The following is a 25,160-nucleotide window of genomic DNA, read 5'->3' as shown; positions in this document are numbered from 1 at the left end:
ACAGGCCGCCGACCACCAGGGAAGAGGTGGGCGACAGGTCGGGGTCTGGAGGGGAATAGAAGCATTAGCAGCTTGGGTAATACATTGTAGAAAAAGATCATACAAATCGTAAATATTTGCTGGACGGGAGCTGTGTGAATGATGTAACAATTCTAGTTCACGCTGAAATAATTCCCAATTGGCTCTTCGAAAAGCCCAACGGGGCGGAAGATTGTCATGATTTTGAGAGGAAGCGCTAGGTATGGAAAGTCGCTTTAATGGCAAAGTAAAATGAACACTGCAATATATAAGGTAATGATCACTCCCGAGGGAAAACGGGGATACCGACCAGTTACAGTGGGGGGCTAATGACGGAGGAACAAGGGTGAGGTCAATTGATGTGGAAGATCCTCTAGCAATGTCAAAGCGTGTTGCTGAGGAATCGTTAAGTATAACAATATCGTGATCATTGCAAAATTCAAATATGACTTTTCCGTTGAGGTCCATAGTGGTTCCTCCCCATGCAGGATGGTGGGCGTTAAAATCTCCTCCAATGACATAGTATGGCAGGCAGTCGACTGTAAGTGAAAGTAAATCTTGTGTGGACAATCTTTTTATGGGATTGTAAAAATTTATCACAGTGACAGAAACATTTCTATACAGAATATTGACTTTTAAGCCCTCTAGGTGAGGGAAATAATGAACATTGCTGAAATTTACGTCTTGATGAATAAAAATTGCACAGCCACCTCCACGTGATGAGACGCGATTGCGCCACAGAGCAGTATACTTAGGAATGGAGAAATTTGTGTCATCGTGACACCAGGTCTCTTCCACGAGGATAACATGTGGGGGAGAAGGGGAAGAGTAGATGTGTTGAGTCAGCTCCGCGCCATTAGAGGGGAGCCCTCTGGCGTTCCACTGCCAAATAATGAGGCTCAGATCCATTATTGGATCTGGTGTAGGAGTTCGAATATCTTTTCCTGGGAAACGACCACATCGAAACAAGTGTTTGCAGATTGAACTACTAACATGATTCTCTTGTGGTCAGAATCAGCCGCATGAAGATTGTTGATAACTGTGCTCACAAAGGAGACTAGTTTTTCTACTAGGAGAATGGATGTTGTATGAGGGAGTTGCCGTTTGTTAGTTTGAGTGGAGGCCGTATTTGTATCTGTGGGGACTGGGAGGCTTCTGTGAACCTGGGCCCTGTCAGTAGCCTGTTGGGGTTGAGTAAATGCATGGGTCACATTCACAGTGGTAGGATGGGAGCGAGAAGTAGTGATGGAGGAGGTGGTAGGGTTGGACTTGGAGTTATGAATGGGAGCAGGTATGGTGGATTGAGGAGGAGAATCGGGCACATGAGGACCTGGGAGATGTTGCGGGTCAGATTGATCTGGGTTAGAATTCATAGCCTGGGTGTTGGATTGGGTAACCTGTAGCTTTTTGGCAGCTTCAGCGTAGGAAACATGATTCAAAGTGGAGTAATTTTGCACTTTACGTGCAAGTTTGAACTTTGGGCAACCTGCATATGCCGCGCTACTATGGGGGCCCCCGCATCGCAGACACTTTGGATTGGATTTGGACGGGCAAGAAGAGAGATCATGGTTTTCTCCACACCTTACACAACGCTGTTTAGATCTACATGTATCTTTTGTGTGACCAAACCTCTGGCAGTGAAAACAGCGAGAAACAGGGGGAACATATACACTTACTGGGAAAGTTTCGTAGCCAATGCACACTGATTCTGGAAGTGAGGGGCAGTCGAAAGAGAGAACAAGTACATTGATTGGGGTGGGACCATCGTTTGATCGCTTTGAGATGCGCTTAACTTCGGTCACATCCTGGCCCGCCAGCGCCTCCTTGATGTCTTGTTCCGTTAACTCGGGCGAGACGCGTTTGATGACACCTTTTAGAACAGGAGAGAATGACTTGTCGTTAGTGACACGAATTGGGGTTTTGCAGAATTCATTCAGTTCCATAAGAGTACGAACCTGTTTAGGATTGAAACATTTGATAGTGAAGGATTTTTGTTTGCGTTGGACTTGAGACACTTTTCCTACTAGCTTGTTTATTTCACGTGCGATCTGGATGGGGTTGATGAGAGTAATGTTTTTGACTGTGCCAATGATAGTTACATGCGGGTTGAAGGGAGGACGGGTGGGTGTGTGAAACAGATCAGATTCGTCATCGGAGTAGGGTTGGGAATTCGGTCGCTGTCTTTTTCTTGAAACTTCAGTAAAGCCAGTGTCGCGGCTAGGAATCGGAGTGGGGTCAGGTTCCATTTCTGAGAGGTTGTTGGGGTTTTCTTCGGAGTCATTAGCGGGAACAGTGAGGGGAGAGACGTCCTGAATTCCAGACATGGCCGCCATTGTGACGGCCATGTAGGGAGAGGATCGAGTGGGGATAAACAATAAAGTGGGGCAGGGAGAGGCGAAATGAATAAAAGGGAAAAGGAGGACTAAAGGCGCACCGGACCGAATACGAAGAAAAGGAAAAAACCAGGCAATGACAAGAGAGACCAAGCGATAAGGAACTCTAAAGAAAGTCTGAGGCCTCTCATCAGTTATAAAGTAAATAGGTCGGATAGTATAGAACAAAGGGAAGTACAAAAGAGAACGCGTGTATAGAGGAGGTGAGAAACAAAATGGCAGCTACATGTAGCTACACACTATAGCTTTGGCAACGTGCAGCGACCGAACACTGCAGTTTACACAAGTATACACAGAATCAGATGTAATTTTGACATCTGGGTGTAAATACACAGTGGATATATAATAACACAGTAACAGACAGATAATACTTTCCTTTCACAAATAAACTACAGGTGAAGTCAATCAAAGATATAGATATATGGATAATACTAATAGTGGATACTATAACTCATAACAGAGGAAAATAGGCCTACACATCTAAGACAAAAGAAAAATAACAATTAGACAATATACTGTTCGCTACAATGAATGATAAATGATCTTACGAAGTATATAACATCAACACAAGAAAGTAGTAAAGTAAGTGATAACATGTATAAATCACGGTAACTCAAACTGTATAGGGCGGAAGCTAAAGAGCAGCGGACGTGCACGCACTGCGACAGACTGTGCAAAGCAGTGCTTGACTGCCGTGAGTCGAACAACTTACGATGATATGCGTTGTCCTTTGGGTTCAGATCCGCAGTCAAATTTCAAAACAAGTTCAGCAGAAATGTGTCACTTAAGGATCGAATAAATGAAAAACAGGTTCACTCATATGATCAAGAAGAACAAACAATATTAATCAAAGCTGAAAGGCAGAAAATAGATGCAAAATTCGGTTAATAGTACAAGTAGAACAGCGAGAGCACCACGGCACGTCCGCACCCTTCGACCTGCAAGAATAGGGTAGATGAGGAAGTTCAATATTAACACGGAACACACAGAATATAAAGGATAAGTTGACAGTCACCCTGGGCTTCGGAGACGATAATGATACACAAACACACAATGTCAGTTAACAAATCTTTTAAATAAAGGAAGGAAGAAGAATGTGGAATATTTTCAAATTCTCGGCATTAAAGGAGAAGGTTTGTTCAAGATAAGATAATGTTATATCAAAGTAATACCAATGAGTTAGAAAGACACTGTAATCCAACGTAGAGTTCGGCAGTTCGGTTAAATAAATTTTGATTCAGCATTCAATATTTTTGGGCAGAAAATAAATTTTCAGTGCATAAAGTCCAAACAGATAAATTTATGAATATTTTGTCAGAGAATGACAAAAGTCATATATACTGCAGATAAGTGATAGTCCTAATGATTTTGAGATTAGTGATAAAGAATTCAGGGAATTATTTCTTAGGCCGGGAAGTTCAACGCTTATCAAATAAATTTGCATTTTACATTTTTAGAACTGAAAATCAGCGATCTGGTGTACACTTTGGGGGAATATTCAGAAAAAAAAAAGTTAACTCAAAAGAAGAAAACATGAATATTCAAGAACATTGCGCATGATTACATTGTGCATGGTATCTGTCACCCTTCTTTTCTGCGTGTGTGTTTTCATTGTGTACTAAGTTTATGGAGCTGGAACAAAGGGGAGAGTGTGGAGCTTTTGAATTTTTAAAAACTGGTATTCAACGACCTCCATGGTGCACACTTTTAGGGGAATAAATGGAAAATGTTCAATCCCAAGTAAGAAAGTACTCAGGGAGTGTGAACGGCCAGAAATTTCCGCGTGTCCGTCTTTTCACCGTATAGATTAAGTCTTCTGAGATGGTCAGAAAGGGGAGGGTGTGGGAGGGGATATCCCCCCTCATCATACGGTCCAGCTTTTCCGTATATAGAACTGAAATTCAACGATCTGGAGCATATTTGGGGGAATGTGAAGAAAATTTTAAATCAAACGCTTGAGAAACAACTATTGAGGCCATTCAGACAAAAATGACTAGATCAAATTTCTGTGTTTGCGTCTTTTCACTGTGTAAATAGTTTGTGGCTGTGGAACTTGCGGGGTAAGTTGTGAGATGGATTTCCTCCTCCATTTCGAGGAAGTAAAATAATTTGAATTTTTAGAATTGAAATGATCTGATATGCACTCTTTTGGTGGAATGTTGAAGTTTTCAATCGAAAAAAGTAAGAAATATAAATATTTAGTGATATGGTAACCGAACGGTTCAGTGTTGTGCAATGCTGACCCGTCATTCAATGACAAAGACGCTTGCCTACTATGTGCTAGTTTCAAGATTTTAAGACAAGTAATAATACAGATAGTAATGACGATAACAGTGTAAGATTGATGCACTTGCTCCATCCCCATTGTATAAGCCTCTTGATAAATGCTTAATGACACCGTCCCATTATAGGCAGAAGAAAATTGTTTATACGGATTAGAAATATGGAAATAAAGACGAGGTAACGATGACGAAGATGACGATAAGAAAAATAATAAACTATAATAATGATGATGATAATAACAATACAAAATCATATTCGCTGCATGATAATGATAATAAAAACTAGAAAAGCACTCAGACCTCCGCCAAGCATGCAGCTCATTTCCACCACTGATCTTGTTCTTCCATAGAGATAATTCCACCCATACGTACTTAATAGCATTGTGTGCTGAAAGTCGCCCGATTTCGCAATATAGAAGCCTTTGTTACGTCATAAACCTTCAGCTGCACGGCGCGCCTCGCCCTAGCAGAGACTAGAGGGCGCACTTTAGTGCGCGCATGCAGACCTCAAATACGCGCAGCCTGAACTCCCAAGTTCATTGTCCCTACATGCCAAAATATCAAAATCTTCATAAAATCCCCCCCAAATTGTCGGATCACTACCAAATTTAATCATCTGCTACTTGTATCATTCTAAACCTTTCCTGCATGCAAGTTTCATCCAAATCCGTTAACTACTTTTTGAGTTATTATGCTCACGACAAACTAACACACAAACTCACAAACCAACGGTAACGAAAACATAACCTCCTCCCTTTGAGGAGGTAACAAAACAAAACGAAAACATAAATACACATGCACACACACACACACACACACACACGACGCGAAAAACAACAGGTCACGTTTGTTACCTCCGCCAAGGGGGGAGGTTATGTTTTCGTTACCGGTACCGTTGGTTTGTTTGTTCGTTAGTTAGTTGAGTTTGTCCGTGTGCAAAATAACTCAAAAAGTAGTTAACGGATTTGGATGAAACTTGCAGAGAAGGTTTAGAATGACACAAGTAACAAACGATTAACTTTGGTAATGATCCGAGAATTTGGGGGGAATTTATGAAGGATTTTTTTTTAATATCTTGGCAGGTAGGGTCAATGAACTTGGGAGTTCAGGCTGCGCGTATTTGAGGTTTGCCTGCGGGCACTAAAGTGCGTGCTCTAGTTTCTGCTCGGGCGAGGCGCGCCGTGCAGCTGAGGGTTTATGACGTAACAAAGGCTTCTATATTGGAAATCGGGCGACTTTCTGCACCGATGCTGTGTGTACGTATGATATCTCTATGGAAGAACAAGATCAGTGGTGGAAATAAGCTGCATGATTGGCGGAGGTCTGCGCTCTCAGAGTGCTTCTCTAGTTCATATAAATTATTTACTACAATAACATTACCTTTGGTGACTGGCTTCCGATGCGCATTCCTGTCTTTTCTCGATTTGCTCCTGAAATCTATACAAAAAAATAAATGCAGTGGAATAAAATATTCATTTCTTTTATTTGACACGTGAACGTATATTGTAAGAGTAACGTAGCGTCATACAACGTATCTCATTGACTACCATGATTCATCGCAATATCCCGCGTTCCCTGTATAATGGAATCAATGGAGTTTTCACAAGTTAATTCCGAGACAAACTTGAATTTTATTTATTCATTTATTTTGCTGGTGGCCTGTTCCGATAGCTTATAAAATCTTTCAATTCGAATTTTGATGACCCGAAAAAAGAAATGTATCGTGGCCTGCAATCAAAGGAAACATTAAAAAAAAATAGATTTCTTCAACACAGTTCTCCGATGGAACCGTCAAAACATAACCTGTTTAGAAGTTTGGTGGTCTGATTTCATTTCAGAGGTCCCGAGAAACCACTAAAGAGCCATTTGAGATGTAGAGTATCCATAGCCTACTTCTTATTAGGTGTCGTCTATGAAAGTATAAAAGGAAAAGACATCGGTTGCATTATTAACCGACAATCTATGAAAAATTATACACGCATTGTTCCCGGGATGAATCCCTTCTGAGGAAAAAAAAAACCCATCATAATAACAGTTAGAAGAAGAAAATGAAGAAGAACACAAAAAAGGAGATGAGTGATATTCATAGTCACGATAAAAAGAATACCACTAATAAAAAAAAAATCTCCGAAACCGGGGGGGGGGGGGGGGATTATACATGTCATCCCCACCTTACGAGCTTGGGGATGTATACCTTCACCCCCCCCCCCCCCCCCCCCGTTGTCTACGCCCCTAATAAACACTGTCTAATTGTCAAGATCATTATTGGAAAAAAAATGATTCTATTCTAATCCTCTCCCTTTTCCAGGGCTCTTGATGTCATGATTATACATCATCGTAGGCAGAAGAATTATAGTAATAGTAATTGGGCTAGTAATTCATTGTGATCTCAAGAGCGATGTACCCTCACAAAAAAACCCCAAACAAAACAAAACAAAACAAAACAAAAAACCGACATATTGAGATGCTTTTGAAGCGGAGCATTTTTAATTTTCGGAGCAATCGTCGGCGGAGCATTTAGTAGGAACTGTCCGATGCGACGAAGAACCACACTGCGCTGCGCGCGCTGCGCTCTATCATCTTTGCTAGTCCAGAGCAGCAGAGGAAGATTTTGAGACCGGTGCAAAAAAACTTATTAATCACATGATGGGCAAACTGTCACATGACTACCTTTAGCATCATGTGATTGCGATAAAGCACGCTGCCGCTATTCCCCCCCCCCCACACACACACGGTCTTACGGGCGCGGGCGCGGGGTACTGAAGCTGGTAGTTTTGCGGTGTTGCTCAGAACGCTAGTATACAAACAACCCTCACAGTCGAGTCACAGACACTGTACAGTCACACAGTCACTAGGGAATGTTGTACTCACAAACCAACTGATCATGAAAGGAGCATTCGTTATTTTTATGGTGGCTGTTGTGTTACCATTTGTGTTGGGTCTACCTCGGTTTCTGAATGGGAGGGCCACAAACCGAAACGGCATGCTTTTATCTCCAGCAAACATCGAAAATCACAAACTACCTCCTGACCAATGGTTCACTCAACAGTTGGATCACTTCAATGACGCAAATGTTCGAACATGGAAACAGGTAGGTAGCTTGACCGAAGCGAAAGATCAATCTATGTTGGACAAATAAATTTTCAATCGACAGGGATGTGTTCCGTGAAAGCTACTAGAAAGTCATCGGCTAGTCCTCTACGTCTATCTTCACGGAATCCGTCTTTGATAATAATAGCCTATAAAGGAGAAAAACCGTCAAAAAATGTTATAAAGCTCCTCCAATCAGACAGATTTTTCTGTAACTGTGATCTGTTATGACATTTTGTACTGTAAATTCAATATCTATGTTGGTGCAAACGTATACCATGCATGTACCAGTGCCAGTGGTAATATAAAAAAAAGAAAAGAAAAGAAATCGAAATAAGTTTAAATACTTTGGCAGTGATATTCCTGCATTGGTGAGTATGAAAATTAATAGAAGATTTGCTGAATCAAGTATGACTGAGCACACTCATCGAGTCATGGCAATGCTGGAGTCACTTTTCAAAATGCACAACTACAAGACTCACAAAAGTAATTTAAGTAAAAATTAATAAAATGTTTTTACAATGTAAATGTATGTGTATGATTAAGTCAGCGCTGTTTTTGTTTCACCACCCATCATTTGACCTCACACCTATCCTGACACTTTTTTTTTTTTTTTTTAAAGTCAGGTGAACTTTAGAGGAAAATGGCTATGGTCAACCATTACAAAAACTGCAAAATTCTTTTAGTTTATGGAAAGAATTTAGATCAGATACTACCAACAGAATTGACAGTTGATATTACTAACATGCTACCAACATGTAAAGTTTAACAGCACTTTTTGAGTGAACATAAGAGGGAGGTGTTGTGTCTTTGTTGAGTGAGGACACTGTGAAGATGGAGCAAGAAAAGCAAAAATATTCTGTTCATATTGCATGAATGGTGATGCAATGGATGACAAATAACAGCACCACTAAAACATTCACCAGAAGCAGAATGCTTCACTGACCCCACAAAAATAACTTTTGTAACTTTTGAAAAGTTACCATTGTTGTTAATGTGTGCTCAATCATACATAACTGAAATGATCACTCTCATTTTCACACAGAAGTTAGTCAATGTGTATGCCAATACAATATTGTACCCCCGCAAAATAATTTTTCTTACGCAGCATTTTCATAATTACAAAGTTGCATCATTTTGACTATGGGGAGTAATATCTGGTGCGTATACAAGTATGTATCATATGTATGCACTGTTTTTCAAATACCATGCTAGGTACACTATAATCATGCGTGTGTTAAAATGCTGAAGTAAAGCATTAATAAATCAAGACGGATGAAACTTTACTTAAAAGGACAAGTCCACCTTCATATACATAAGGATTGAGAGAATGCAGCAATATTAGTAAAACACATCAGTGAAAGTTTGAGGAAAATCGGACAATCCCTTCAAAAGTTATGAATTTTTAAAGTATCTGCGCAGTCACTGCTGGATGAGAAGACTACTACAATGTATGATGTCACATGCGTACAACAATATTAGGAAAATAAAAAGAGAATTTCAAAAAACTTTACTTTGTGAATAAAGTGCACATTTCTTCGACTTGTTACTGACATATTATAACCTGGATGATATTATTCCCCCTGTCTTCTGAAAGAGAGAAGTCGAGTGTTCTTTTGTTATGGGAGAAAAATGGAAATATGTTGAATTTTCTTTATTCTTTCTTTATATTGTTGTACACATGTGACATCACAAGCTGTAGTAGTCTTCTCATCCAGTCGTGACTGAGCACAAACTTTAAAAATTCATAACTTTTGAACGGATTGTCCGATTTTCCTCAAGCTTTCACTGATAATGTGTTCTACTAATATAGCTGCATTCACTCAACCCACATGTCTATGAAGGTGAACTTGTCCTTTAAATACCCCCATGAGATAGAAATTTTGCAATAAGAAGACATATGACACACTACAGCTGTACTGTACGTGAATATGAAACTAATAACAGAAGTGATTCTATCAATTCGGCCAACTTCCTTATATTGAAGTCATTAACCATATGTTGTTAGCATACAAAAAGAAATACAGTATCGTTCTCATTTACGATTTTATTGCATTATATTTTGTACACATAATATCAAATTTTTAGAGGAAGACACAGGCATTTGATTTTTTTTTTTTTGGGGGGGGGAGGGGAAGGGAGAGGGGCAATAATCTAAATTGAATTAGTAAATGCATTTGGTGTTTGTTTTTGGAGGAGAGTGAGCATGTCAAGGGTTATTCTGTAGGTTGATTTGTATTAGGGAATATCAGAGGTTCTTGCTGGTCTGGCTGTTGCTTGCCTTCTTCCTCTCTGGTGATAATGTAATAGGGTAATTCCATGGGGTTGGGACTGACATTGTGACATACAAGTTGAAAATTCAAGTTGGGTAAATTGAAATTTCCTTTTTCCCCCTGATTTGTTACTCCCATTCTTCAACTTATTCTACTAGAAATCAGTTTAATACTTCGCACACTTTCAGTCAGCATGGGTAAACAGGTATGGCAAAATACCTACGTTGGTATGTTACACGGACTTCATTTTTTGACATCCTTAATAATTTTGTGTTCTGAAATGATAACAATGAACACATCCACATTTTTTTTCCACCATAGCACATCAACATGTTATCTAACAGGCGCATGAGATCAATATTAGTGAAAGACTGTATGTTCTGATATCAACTGCAAGCCACTTTTATTAACATGTTTTTTCTACAAACCATTTACAATTTCAATCAAAGATTTAACTTTTTCATCAAGAGTGACACAATAACAATATTCTTAAAAATACTACAATTGAAGCAAGTGATTTGTACGGGTATTCAAGTGAAAACATGATTTTATTGTTATAATCAGGGGTTTTCATGTGTGTACAACAACCTCGCCCACAGTGTACTACCGGTACCTATGTTACATGGTCAGTATGTCTTTGTAACATAGGTACACTACGACATATCAACTGATTTCCTTTATTGTGGTGTGAGATGTTAAAACCTACACATATGGACTTTATGTATGTTCCCACAAATAATACTATTGTAACAGTTCTTTGGAATTATACCTACTGCACACCTGTGGAACAATACCTATGTTACACAGACTTCAATTCTTTGTAACTCTGGTATGAAAGAAGGCAGACTTAATCAGAAGAAGAAGAAGAAGAAGAAAGTGAAGCTTTACACAATTTAACCTTATATACACTAACAGCATCATCAACTAGTTGTCAACTAACTAAGAAAACTAATAAAGAGAAATCATACAAGTTTTCTTGTCTTCTCCATGTTCTCCATGTATTTTGTTGTTTGAAGTTAATTTGTGCTCTTTTGTCCAATGTCCATTTAGCCCTCGGTTTTTGTTTTTCTTCTGTCCATTTTCCCTCTGTGCAGTTTTCTTCTTGTCTAGTCTTATGTTCACTCTTCTCGGATGTTGCTTTGTCGGCTTCCTCTCTGTTTGTGGAGTGCTGTGGATGTGTCCTTTTCACTCTTTCATGTAGTTTAAGACGTAGCGGTGGCAGAGGAGGAGTAATGGCAGATTCATCAACAAACTGAACAGAAGGTGTAAAGAGAAATAAAATAAAAAAAATTAAAAGAAAATTTTTGTTGGGGTTGACTTTATATTCCTGTTGATGTATCTATGTGTTTATCGATGGAATTAAATAATTTTAACAATTTTGTTACATTTCTACCTCTTGGCATACCCATTAGCTAGAGTTCCATGTATACCCCCTACCAAAATTGAAAAAAAAATGGGTTATGCTTAAAATGATGTAAATATGAAAATAATGATACGTGTATAGCATTTAAAACATGGGAAAATATCATTTTCATACTCTACCCTAAAAACTTGTTTTCAGATGTAAGCTAGCAAGGGCAGGTCGCTGCCCCCGGTGTCTTACACGTAGCTAGGGTTAGGGCTAGGGTCAGGGTTACGGTTACGGGTATGGTCCTTAATAGACTCCAAATAAAATACATTACTAGGCCCCATTTTTTATTCAATCCCCATCAACATTGTCGCCCTCTTTTTGAATGATAGTATAGAGCAATAATAGTCCAATTTTGATTGGGGTTCATAATTTTATTGAAGTCTTTCCTACCCACTACCCACCCAAACTGAATAGGAAACTGGCATTTTAGCTTTGAGACTTCACAGTGGGTGAACATGGAATGGAAATGGTGAATCCTTGTGAAATGTTAACAACTTCGTCAGAGCATCTAACAGGTCAGTGAAATCTTTGAAGGAAAACATTGACATTTTTTAAGTAAATCTGTTAAAGAGAAAGAATTTCACAGCTCCTAGTTCCCTCAATATCACCAGCAAAATAAGGCAAACTCTATTTCTCTGGCTCAGATGCAGTCTGGACGTCTACGTTTTCAAACTAGTATCAAATAATAGTGATTAATACTAACTCTAGCACGTCTACCTTGGTAGATACCTAATGATAAAAGAAAGGTCCAAAAATTCACAATAATCGGGAGGAAAAATAATTTTATACTGCAGTGAAGATACACTGATATACTTTTGTATGGTTTTCTAAGAGAGGAATATATGCTCCTTTTGCAGAGACTGGCATGGAAGGAAAATTTGGCGATCAAAATTTCGAACATAAACCTGTAACAAATATCTCAGTATGTGGGACTACAGTATCATTGTCCACAGTATTTTTGGCCAGTTCAGAGGTTTAGATGTCGTTTTTTTTCCTCCAATACAGTTACAGAATATGACGAATGTTATTTATTTCGTAAAATAGCGTAAAAGCTTACCAATTGACATCAGAAACATCAAAACTCCTTTACCTACGTTACATGGACATCAGCAGAAAAACAGATCTTGTGCTGTCCAGGTAGGTGTATACTGGCTGTGAGTAGTTTTCCTGCCATTGGGGGAGGACTGCCAGTGACATGAATACGATTGCTGAAGTTAGTAGCTCTTCTTTATGTCGCGAGACGCGACTTTCTTTACCTACGTTACATGAAGAGGCCGGACATCGCACAGAAGTACAGTGATATGTTCCGTATTTTCTTGTTTATTTGGAGGATTTTGATGCTAATTTTTGGATAAGAATACTCCTGAAATATAACTCTCATTATAGAAATAAAGTTTCTGATCATAATTATGATTGGAAGTGTACATGTAAAACCATGCTATACCTATGTTACAACAAAAATCGCCGCGGACTTCGTTGTAACATAGGTATGAGGTGGCTTTCAAGATGCTCTGGTGTTCTTATTTTGTTACAAATGTTTATGTGCCTTATAGTCTTTGTAGAAGTCACCTGGCCTCTCTTTATTATGATAGGCATAATGCTGAAAGGTTGTATATTCCTGTTTTACATTGCCATGAAAATGGCATATATTTATGTCACAACATAAACCACAAAAAACCATGAGACATCAATAGTGAAACAGTCAGAGACAAAATACATTTGTACACAGGCTTGGTTATTTTTTTCATCAAATAATTCTTCACACATTTCTCTCCAAGAATAACCGCAAACCACAATTATTTGATAAATTTTTCAGAATATGACTTTTATTCCCTACACAACATGAAAATCTAGAGAAGACCCAACCCCATGGAATGACCCAATAACATAGCAATACTGAAAAAAAATTGTCACAATGTCATCCTCAACCTGTCAACCATTGCTTGCATTAATGATTGTAGGTTGCAATCACTCTACAGAAGTTAAGGAAACAGTGAATTTCACGATTAGGCTGTTTTCCCATCAGGGTCCAATCGGAGCTCAAATGGTGGTTGTTCTTGATCGCGATTGTGAAACATATCGTATCTTACTGTACCTCGGCAGAGTGCATCAGTTCGTGATGGTCGTATAGAAAGTTATTGGAATGAACTTGCACATACCAGATCGGGGATTGCTATAGTAATGACTTGTGTCAGATCAGTACCCAAGTGCCAATCTTGGACTCAATCGGGACAATAGGATAGTATCTGAACAGGAGACCAGGCTATGACAGATCATATCACTTAAAATTGATTTATCATGTATATATCGCACCTTTATAAATGCAACAAATCATAGCAGCACATATTGACTCACACCACCTCTTGACTCACACCACCTCATGTCCAAACATGAAATTACAGATTATGAGTTGAACAAAACTTTCATGATCAGTTACGAATGGTAAATTATGGTGTTACAAATTGTAGTAACAGATTGCACAATAGTGGGAATGCAGCATTAACAATACATGGATACTCTGCAATGAAAGTTAATGTTGAGGCTGGTATTGTATTGAATGTAAGCAAGCACACAGTGTTTGTTTGAACAGTGTATGACTTTTCAATGCGCACGTTGTAACAACTCAGACCATTAATACGAGTAGCCAGAACGCGAAGCGCTGGTTTATACAGGCCACTCCCATAGTACAACACTGTACAATCCAGAGGGACAACCAATACAACTCAGCCCGCCGTCAAAGCGAGGCCGAGTTATCCCCAGAGACTCCAACTCTCCCGTTTTTGATGGGAGATCTCCCGCCGAAAACCCATTTTTGCAAAATATCCCGTTCTCCCGCTGGAGATATGATTTCTCCCGCCCTGGCTCTGTGTCTCCCGGTGGAAAGGATTTCTTATTATTGCTATTGTATGTTGAAAAAATAAGCCTTAGATAGCACCAGAGAACATCTAGAACCCTAGGAACTTCGTGCTTCGCACACATCAACTTGGAGTCTCCCGTTTGCTAGGGGTTTCGGGCGGGAGAATCTCCAGATCAGAAGGTGCTTGGGGTTGGAGTCTCTGTATCCCTGAGTCCGAGTTTAGCCTGACTCCGTTCGGGTAAGTTCTTAGACTGAACCTTTTTGGTTAATATTTCGCATTTTCGTTGTTACCCATCGAATATCTTGTTATTACAGCGTTATTCCGCACATTTCCTAGGCATACGTTCACATTTGGGAGCGAAATTTGACAACTTTTGCAGGCGTACCAGAACTATGTTTTGGCTTTAATACTGTGTGTGTTTGCCAACTTGAGGTTGGAGGATTGGAGCTGTAATAGCAAATTCTGTCTATGATATAAAATGTATACTCTCTCTTTATGCATTATTTCACAGAGTTTGATTTGATTATCAGTATCACGAGTCATTGATTTTTTCAAAGGTTTTTGTGTTTATTTTAGCATTTAAAGGGGATGGCTAGTAACTGATCAGTGGAAATCAGTGGGAATGCTGGGGGATGATTATTCCAATCCTTATGGGATTCATTTAAGAGTACATTATATATCAATTGTGTGAAAATTATTTGCTTCAGAATGGTCTCATATTCAAGTAATGTGCAGTTAAATGTACTGTCACTGTACAGGCATGCTAACCTGGAAACATTGAACTGCACATTACATGAATTTGAGACCATTCTGAAGCAAATGATTTTCACACAACAATAGATATCTAATGTACTCTTAACCCTAACTAGGCGGGGGGGGGGGGGGGGGGGGGCCTCCGAGGGCCCCCCTCGACGTTCCGCGCGATGTATCGCTAACGCGAAAAGCTTTTGCCGCGATGTTTCATGACTTTTTTCTTTTGAGTCTTCCGCATCTTTTGACACCAAATTTGCGATGCCCGGGCGCGCTGTTCCGAAGTTGCGCATAAATATGTACGTGCATGTCAAACCAAAAATTGCTCAAAAACGTGAATATGTGTACAATTTCAATGCAAACTGTGCTTACAGGCAAATTTCATAAAAGCATGATTATTTGGGGGTTTTATTGATTAAAATCAATTAATAGCATATTTTCTTGTTTGGAACAATGTCGCGGACAAGTTTCATCGAAAAAACAATGAAAAACATAAAGTCGAAAAAACAAAGAAATACATAAGAAATTCAAAAAAACAAGAAAATTTTTTTTTCTGATGCCGCAATTTTTAGCTCACCTGAGCCAAAGGCTCAAGTGAGCTATTGCGATCGCCCTTCGTCCGGCGTCCGTCGTGCGTCGTGCGTCGTCCGTCGTCCGTCGTCCGTCGTCCGTCGTCCGTCGTCCGTCGTGCGTCCGTGCGTAAACTTTTTACATTTTCATCTTCTTCTTGAAAACCCCATGACCGATTTTCATCAAACTTGGCAGGTAGCATCCCTAGGGGGTTAGGAACTCAATTTGTTAAAATGGGCACCATGCCCCACCCAGGGGGCCCCCAGGGGGCCCCCAGGGGGGCCCAAACCCCCCAAAATTAAGGAATCTGTAAAAAGCTTCTTCTCTAGAACCAGAAGTGATAGAGCTAAGTTAATACTATGAGTTAGTACATTGATGACTGTAGTTTCAAGTTTGTTCATGGCAGAATCAGGGGTGCCCCCCTTGGGACCCAGGGGAGGGGGGTGGGGAAGGGTTCTAATGGGGCCTAAATTGCACATTTTCATCTTCTTCTTGAGAACTCCATAACCCATTTTCACCAAACTTGGCAGGTAGCATCCCTAGGGGGTTAGGAACTCCATTTGTTAAAATGGGCACCATGACCCACCCAGGGGGCCCCCAGGGGGCCCAAACCCCCCAAAATTAAGGAATCCGCAAAAATCTTCTTCTCTAGAACCAGAAGTGATAGAGCTAGGTTAATACTATGAGTTAGCACATTGATGACTGTAGTTTCAAGTTTGTTCATGGCAGAATCAGGGGTGCCCCCCTTGGGACCCAGGGGGGGGGGGGGGGGTGAGGAGGGGTCCTAATGGGGCCTAAATTGTACATTTTTATCTTCTTCTTGAGAACCCCATGACCCATTTTCACCAAACTTGGCAGGTAGCATCCCTAGGGGGTTAGGATCTCAATTTGTTAAAATGGGCACCATGCCCCGCCCAGGGGGCCCCCAGGGGTCCCAAACCCCCCAAATGAAGGAATCTTTAAAAATCTTCTCTAGAATCAGAAGTTATAGAGCTGAGATAATACTATGAGTGAGTACATTAATGACTGTAGTTTCAAGTTTGTTCATAGGAGATCCAGGGGTGCCCCTCTTGGGGGTAGGGGGGGGGGGGTGGTTGGAAGGGTCCAAATGGGGGCCTGAATTGTACATTTTCATCTTCTTCCTGAAAACCTCATGATGAATTTTTGTCAAACTTGGCAGGTAGCATCCCTAGGTGGTCAGGATCTCAATTTATCAAACTGGGCACCATGCCCCACCCAGAGGGCCCCAGGGGGCCCCAATTCCCCCAAATTAAGGAATCTTGAAAAAATTGGGCCTTAATCTTATATTTGCTCAGGACACTAAAAAGAATATTTACACAAAAAAATGTGCCCATTTTGAGCTTTATTTAGTGATTAATACCAAATTGTCTGATTTCATGCATCATTATGCATAAATTAGCATAATTTAGCATAAATGATGATTTCTTAAAAATTCAACTTCGTGGTACCGTAGATTACGTCATAGGCAATGTGTGTGCCAATTTTTGTCGCGATCGCGCAGTCGACGGCCGAGATCTGGAGGGGGGGCCTGGGAGGCCCCCCGGCTCTATGATCTACCTAAATAGCCCGGCCTAGTTAGGGTTAAAGGAGCATTCCGGACGATTTTCATAATTTCACATCATGTAGTACATAAATCGACAGCTCCATGTATAGATTTGTGGAATTTAGTGGTCCTTGAGCAGAGAAACCAATAAATTGAAAATCTTAAACAAATTACACTGAACAGTGTTGATGACATCAGAGCCTCATCTATTTCAGAAATGTAGCAGTGTAATTCCATTACAATACCGCTTGTTCAACAAGTTCACCCGCGAAAAATCTATGCATGCCTTCTTCTTTTGTTCTGCTTCCTTGAGCCCCAACTCATGCATTCTTATGGTGAGGCTGCTATGTCATCATCCTTGTTCATTGCAATTTGTCATAAATTTGAAAACATTCTCATTCCTCATCCCAATCACTAAATATTCTGAAACTCTGTACTCAGTTTAACTAATTTATAGTTGTTCAAATGTAAAAGTCTGAAAATCAGTCGGAGGTCCCCTTTAAATGAATCCATAAGGATTGGAACAATCATCCTCCACCATTCCCACTGATTTCCACTAATCAGTTACTAGCCACCCCCTTGAAGTTTCTGTGAAAGACATGATAAAAACAAACCATGCGAAGTGATAGAAAATGATTTGCATGTTGAGATTCCTTTGACACGAGAGGACTAAACTGTGACTTTGGAAAGAAGTAGTGTCTCACTACTCACAGAATGATTGCAGAAAATTGAATAAGGATTCATACACACTGATTTCTTGTTGATACCAGGTGCACCTTGCAAAGAGCTCCACAATATGAATTGAGCAAACAACCAAGAACAGAGAGCTTCATGAGATTACATCTGCTCCCGTACAATGCTGTTTTTCTAACAAAAATTGCTCGGTTCTTTTTCTTGATGTTGGGTAAGAATGAAGGAATGAATGCTGATGAAATTTGATGACTTACAGTAAAATCAAATACTTTGGTATATCATGAGGGAAAAAAATATTGTACAGTTGCAAAGCAGTTGACACCAACCGTGACTCATGTCTTAATGTCATTGTCCTGTAGCGCTTCTTCATCAATGACACATTCTACCAGCCTGGAGGACCAGTGTTTCTTATGATTGGAGGAGAGGGCACAGCTAACCCTATCTGGATGGTGGAAGGAGCTTGGATTGAGTATGCAAGGGAGATGAATGCATTCTGCCTCATGCTAGAGCATCGCTACTATGGCAAAAGTCATCCAACTGAGTAAGACACCACAGACAGTATGATAGAATAAAAATTTAATTGACGTAGGACAAGGAATATTCATATTTACCAACTCTACCACTTTTGGCAGTAGACTACTTCTTGTGAGAGATTTCGGTCGCCTACTGTTTTTTTTTTACAGAAATACATGTATACCATTTTTTGGCTAATCTGTCACCCAACCAAATGATCGAGTAAACTGAAATGAAAGTACAAGTCAATACATCAGCCCCCCAAAGACTAACACTCTCATGAACAAAATTTTTAAATCTTTGTCAGAGATCTTCCAGATGTAGTTAAGTCAAATGTCATTGTGTTTGTTGATGACACAGCACAAAATATTGTATGTTTGCTCAGATACAGGACATATTGTAGAGCAGCTTCACAGCAATTTATTGAAACTAGAGGAATGGGCTGTAAAATTGCAGCTTCACTTTTATCCTGAGAAGTGTACTGTGTTAAAGATTGGGAAACAAAGCATGGGAATGCATACTGAATGTTATGTGAAGAGAGAACTATACTCAGTACGTAGCTCTCAAGGAGGTTTATGCTGAGAAAGACCTTGGAGTTTTAGTAGATTCAAAATTTGTGTTTTAAAGAGCAAGTTTCCCAAGCAACTGTGAAAGCTAGTAGAGTTCTAGGAATTGTTCGAAGAATTTTTGAGAATCTTGATGCAGTATACAATACAATGTAGACCTATTCTGAAATACGGTCAGGCAGTGTGGTCACTATAAGCTATAGGTGAGCAGAGGAAGTTGGAGAGTGTCCTGATCTATGAGACAGGTGACTAAAATGATTCCAGGATTTGAAATTTGTCATATTGCAAAAGTGTTGTACAACTCAAATTAGCAACTCTTGCTCACTGGCACAAGAGGGGTGATTATATGATTAAGGTTTTTAAATATTTGACTGTAATGTATGATACTCCATATGATCTTTTTCATTTAGCTCACAGGAAGTCCAGGAGGGCACAGTATGAAACTGGACAAACAGGATTCTCCACTTGACTTGAGGAAATACCTTTTCAGCAGTAGAGTTGTCGATTTGTGGAATATTCTCCCTAATACATTGTCTCAACAACCTGTAAATAGTTTTAAGAATAGATTAGACAAATACTGGTCCAAAAACCACAATCTTGTTTATGAACCTGTGTAGACTATGATTTTCTCAGAAAAAAAAAGTTGGAAATTTTTAGAATGTGTCCCTTAACATTCCTGTTATTGTCAGTGCTAAGATTGTGTTGTAATCCTTACCACCAAAAAAAAAAAAAAAGAAGCTGAAAACACATTGTAGGTGGGGGAGCACATAAGCGTGATAAATCAGTACAAGGTCACATTTACCTCCTATCACAGACAAAAGACGAAACATTCCTATGTATTTCTAAGGGCTCTTAAAGAGGGCATGTTATCGGTTGTGGAAATATTTTGAGTTCAAACGTGTCCGCAAAATCCTTCAAATTCCAAGGAAAGGGTCAGCACCACACATGGCCACAGAAAGATGCCAATATCGAGGACAAATGATTATAGATGACCACCGACTCTCTCCTAACGTTCTGCTTTTGCTGATGACTCATTCTTTGTCGGCATGCAGTGGGCAAAAGTACTGTGGACTGCAGCCCACGCGATTGAAAGATCTAAGACATTGTGTTCATGATAACCATTTGAGAGTATTGCAATGAGAAGTGAGAATACCCGATGGCAGAAAGATATAAGCAACAGGTGTTTGGGTGTTGTCATAAAATTTATTCTTGGATATAAGTTATGTGTGTGTGTGTGTGTGTTTGTGTATGATATGGGTTGCAAAAATATATCCTGAGGTTGTGGAGTTGGATTTTGTTTTGTTCTGATAACACAAACACAGATATATACATATATGTTAAGAGAGAGATAGAGATAGAGGGAAATGAAGTGTGGCTTTCTCAGAGTTTTGTAAAATGATCTCTGCCATCTTCTAACTGAGCAAAGCCCAAATAGCATTATTATATTTTGATCGTGATGGTGGGCGGGTACATCCTACCCCTTTCATTGTTATGATATTCATATTGAACATCTTGGTTTTGGCAGTGTAGGTTGAATGAGGTACAGGGTACCAGTGAGACTGCCAAGTACTGACTGCACGGTTGACTGATGAAAATATGAGTCAAGTGTTTTTCAGATATCTTGATGGCATGAAGAAGACAATAGAGAGTATTATGTTTGTCTGGCCCGTGGAGTGCGAGTCTTTGTACCTTCCACCCAGTTCCACCTTAGACATCTATTGTGAGACAGAGCGGGATATTCCCTCCCCATTGTCACCCATAACATTTCCCATGAAGGGGGACTTCTATTTTCTTTTCTTCTTTTTTTTTTCTTCCCCACTGGATAATGGATAAGTTTAGCAGGAAACATTGAAACATTCGAACATACTGTTTACATTTTCTGTCATGATGCTTTTAACATTTGAATTTTATGTGTCCACCTTGCCTGTGCATGAATTACCAACAACTTTTTCAGCACATTGCGTGTTCAACGAATTATGTACTAACCTCACTTGGCAGAGTGATTATATCACCTTCCGTGCACTTAAAGGGATAGTACAGTATTGGTGGAGATGAGAATTGGGCTTTTAACTTTTTGCGAGATACCAAGAAAACATTTATAATATAGTACAGAGCATACCGTTTTAAGAGGAATTCAAAGTTTATTTGATGAAAATCGGGTTTGGAATGACTGAAACATCAAAAAACAAGGGCGATCGTAATAAAGTGTGGGTCCCACACTTCATTAGAATTGCTCTTTTTTGGATATCTCAGCCATTTCAAGACCAATTTTCGTCAAATAAATGTTGGATTCCTCATAGAATTACATGCTCTTTCATATTTAATAAGAAGTTTCTCATTATCTCACCAAAAAATGTGAGAAACCTGAAATTAGGTCTCAACCAAAACTATACAATCCCTTTAAACAGTTTTCGCTTAAAAAAGATATGTTTACAAGACTCAATGAAGCAACTCTGCAAATTGTAACACATGTTGTCCTTCATCCTGAATGAAGACATATTAATGTATTTCCGGTCTTACATGATTGTTACAATTAAGTAGAATTGACTGATGTCTAAATTCATCTTGCAGTCTCATTAATAATTATATTAATCGTTGAAATGGAACCTCTACATTTAATAGCCTGAGCCATTTTACTTCTCAGATTTCATATTTTCCCTGCTCTGGGAGGTGGATAAGCCTCCCCCCATCCCCTCCCCACACCCTCTCCCTGCTTCGCTCCCTCGCCTGGATTCTACTGTTTTCTCAAATAAAATTTTTGGTATGTAAGAATATTTGACCATCTGCACCAAAAACCTGTATTTTTTTTTTTTTTTTCGCAGAATGCAGTTTGAGAAATGGGATCTTGAACAGAAATTAACTTGAAAGGAAGATATTATTCAGAGGGGTGAAGGTTCAGGTGCGAGTTTCTTCGCTTTGTCTCCCTCTACAAATCAAATTTGTTAAGATCACAACTGCTGAGCTGTAAATTAACAAACATGTCGGAAAAAAGGAACCTATGGGACTCGAACCTGTCTCCCTCTACAAATTAAATTTGTTAAGATCGCAACTGCTGATCCGCTGCCCGGAAAGTAGTAGATGACAGGTTCGAGTCCCACTGGTTCCTTTTTTCCGACATGTTTGTTAATTTACAGATCAGCAGTTGCGATCTCAACAAATTTAATTTGTAGAGGGAGACAAAGTGGAGAAACTCGCACCTGAACCTTCACCCCTCTGAATAATATCTTCCTTTCATTTAATATGCCTTGTCTGCCTTGGACTACTTAACATAACAATGTCGGAATTTCGGAGCTTAGGTATTTGTTCCATGTTCATCGTGTCACTGCCGGCAACCAGGGACAGCCTGGTGGTAGTGTCGCTGCCCGGAAAGCAGTAGATGACAGGTTCGAGTCCTACTGGTTCCTTTTTTCCGACATGTTTGTTAATTTACAGATCAGCAGTTGAAATCTTAACAAATTTAATTTGTAGAGGGAGACAAAGTGAAGAAACTTGCACCAGAAATTAACTTGTTTTACGTCATAATGTCATTTTTTGATAATCAACAGTTAGTTTCAACATGAGATTAGTAATGACAAATAAGATCAGTTCATCTCAATCATTCATGAACAAAATAAATTTGCTTTGCTAATAGAGAATCTTCATCATAGGTACAAAGGGGGGAGGGGGGAGGAAAAAAACATTTTGCCTCTTCCAAAAAAGCACCCCCAAAGTAGAATAAAAAGGAAAACAGAGAACAAGAGGAAAATTATATGTAAGCTATGACTGGTTATTTCTGAGCTAAGGCTTTAGTTCTTTTGAATGTTTAAAAACTAAGTACTGGTAATGCATCCCTTTTTATGCCTCCGCCATGAAGTGTTGCCAGAAACATTATGTTTTGGGGTTCTCCGTCAGTCCGTAATCAATTTTGTAGACAGCATTTTTTTTTGTTTGATAGATACTTTATTTTCTGCAAATCAATATACATTGTACATAAACTGAATAATCGTGAACATGGGAAATATACAAAGTATATTTGAAACAGAGTCGTTTGACTTGCATAAACAATGATATAAAAGGAAATTAATGATATTACAGTATGCATGTCTATGCAGCTGGGATTACAATAACAATATTATATTTAGGAAATGATAATGCAGAGGGCCGCCATTGTAAGCATTGCTTGAAAAGATGGCCGGCCCGAGGAAAAGGTAGGTAGGTAAATTGGTAAACAATACAAATTCTGCTGCGAGGATAGCAGGGGAAAATAAACTCTGACAGCATTAACTTAAAAACTGATTGAGGTGTCCTAATGAAACTTGGCATATGTGTATATCAATGAAAAAAGTAGTGCCTACCAACTTTTATTTGCACATGCTCAAGGTCAAAGGTAAAAAATGAAGGTCAAATTCTCTAAATTGTACTATTTCCCCCATATCTATGCAGTGCCTGAAGGTATTTTCTTGAAACTTAGTGGACACATGTATTACTCCATAGAAATTTTCTAGCTAGAGAGTTTTGGGCCATGAGGTCAAAGGTCAAGTGAAAATGCAAAAATTTAACTTTTTTCCCCCACATCTCAGAAATGGCTCAAGGAATCTTCATGAAACTTTGGACATATGCATGTGCAGTCAGTATTTCTCTTGGGACTTTTTGGGCCATGGGATCAAAGGTCAAGGTCAAATTGTCAAGATTTCACTATTTTATTTGTCATGCCGTATACCGGGGTATGGCATTGTGTAGCGCTATCTGAACAGAGCATGTAAATGAGAAAAAAGTTATTTTTTGCATGCATTAATTGTTGCATAATCACAAACAAGAAAGCATTTTTGTGCATAATAATACTAAGAATTAATTTTACACATTTTTGGTACTCCAGGGTACACAGCGCTGAAAAAAAAAAATTCAACAAAATGGCGAATTTTCATTTTGTACCCCAGGGTATCAAATATTGCATCATTTCCCCCATATCCATGCAATGCTTGAAGGTATTTCTTGAAACTTAGTGTATACATATACTACCAGATAGAGATTCTCTGGAAGAGGTTCGGGGCCTTGGGGTCAAAGGTCATGGGCCAAGTGAAATACAAATATTTTACTCTTTTCTCCATATCTCGGACATGGCTCCAGGTATTATGAAATTTAGTACATGTGCGTGCACTGCCTGACAATGCTTCTCTTTGGAATTTTCGGGTCATGTTGTCAAAGGTCAAGTGTCAAAGGTCAGATTAGAATGCTGAAATTCTATTTAATGTTGAAATTACACTATTCATACTATATACCTGGAGACTATTCTATGCATAAACTTAAAGGTCCAGTTTACCTTTGGGAGCAGTGATTTCAAAAGTGTTCATATCACATTTGATACATATGTGTAGGTCTATTGTATCACAAAACATCCTACCATATAAAATTTTCACAATAAAGCCTAAAATATAAGGAGATATCAGCATTTTTCTCAATAAACCATAACTGTAGACGGTTTAGTCTGGAAGCATTCTTATGATAACTAATGTTCACATTTTGTGTATTTAACAATACTTACCATCGATTATATGGAATCAGATTTTTACAGTGGTTAGTTCTATCCCTAACTCACATTTTAGAACTATTTTAAAACATGAATGCTGGGTTTTTGTTTCATCTGCACATAATGGTAAATTATGCCTTTAATCAAACAAGGTATAAACATGCATTATTGCACAATGATTCTGTATGACAAGATTTTGGTCATGGGTCAGAGGTCAAGGGAAAATGTTTAAATGTCAGAATTTTCTCCTATATTTTGAAGATAGCTCAAGGTATTGTCATGAAAAACTCAAACTTCAAACTCTTTGCTCCGTAAATTATGTCCTCCTTTCCATAAGTCTTCATCTTTCCATGTTACATTATTTTAAGACAAAATAGCAAAAAAGAAATATTTCGGTTTAACCATACATAATAGAATAATTTTGTTTTTAACATGCTGAGCGAAAAGATTTTGGTAAAAACTAACAGTACATAGGACAAACCAAAGAGACATCATGGATGATGTATTTTCATCATCCATATTGAAATCGATTCATCTTGTAAGTGGCTTTATCATTATGATAGTTTTGTCAATTTTTCATGTACAAATGCAATTAAAAAACATTCATAACTTTGAACAGGTATGTCTATAATTCAGATAAATGTTGAAGGATTTGTTTAGAAATGCTTGCAAA

At 38.9% G+C, this 25,160-nt stretch overlaps 1 protein-coding gene across 1 annotated transcript in view; it reads left to right on the top strand.

Annotated features, from left to right (window-relative positions):
* Positions 1 to 7,525: 7,525 nt before the first annotated feature.
* Positions 7,526 to 25,160, top strand: part of LOC139735336 (putative serine protease K12H4.7) — a 36,175-nt gene continuing 18,540 nt past the window's right edge. Inside the window, exons 1-2 of the mRNA XM_071646086.1 lie at positions 7,526 to 7,784; positions 18,262 to 18,443. Of these exons, the coding sequence (XP_071502187.1) occupies positions 7,578 to 7,784; positions 18,262 to 18,443 (389 nt within the window). The 5' untranslated portion in view covers positions 7,526 to 7,577. The remainder of the gene's footprint in view (positions 7,785 to 18,261; positions 18,444 to 25,160) is intronic.

Source organism: Diadema antillarum, unplaced genomic scaffold, assembly GCF_040938485.1.
Source record: "Diadema antillarum isolate AM-2024a unplaced genomic scaffold, OU_Dant_1.0 scf00000027, whole genome shotgun sequence".
In the NCBI taxonomy this organism is placed as follows: domain Eukaryota; kingdom Metazoa; phylum Echinodermata; class Echinoidea; order Diadematoida; family Diadematidae; genus Diadema; species Diadema antillarum.
Note: the sequence above shows the minus strand (reverse complement) of the source record. Positions and strands in the feature narration are given on the sequence as shown.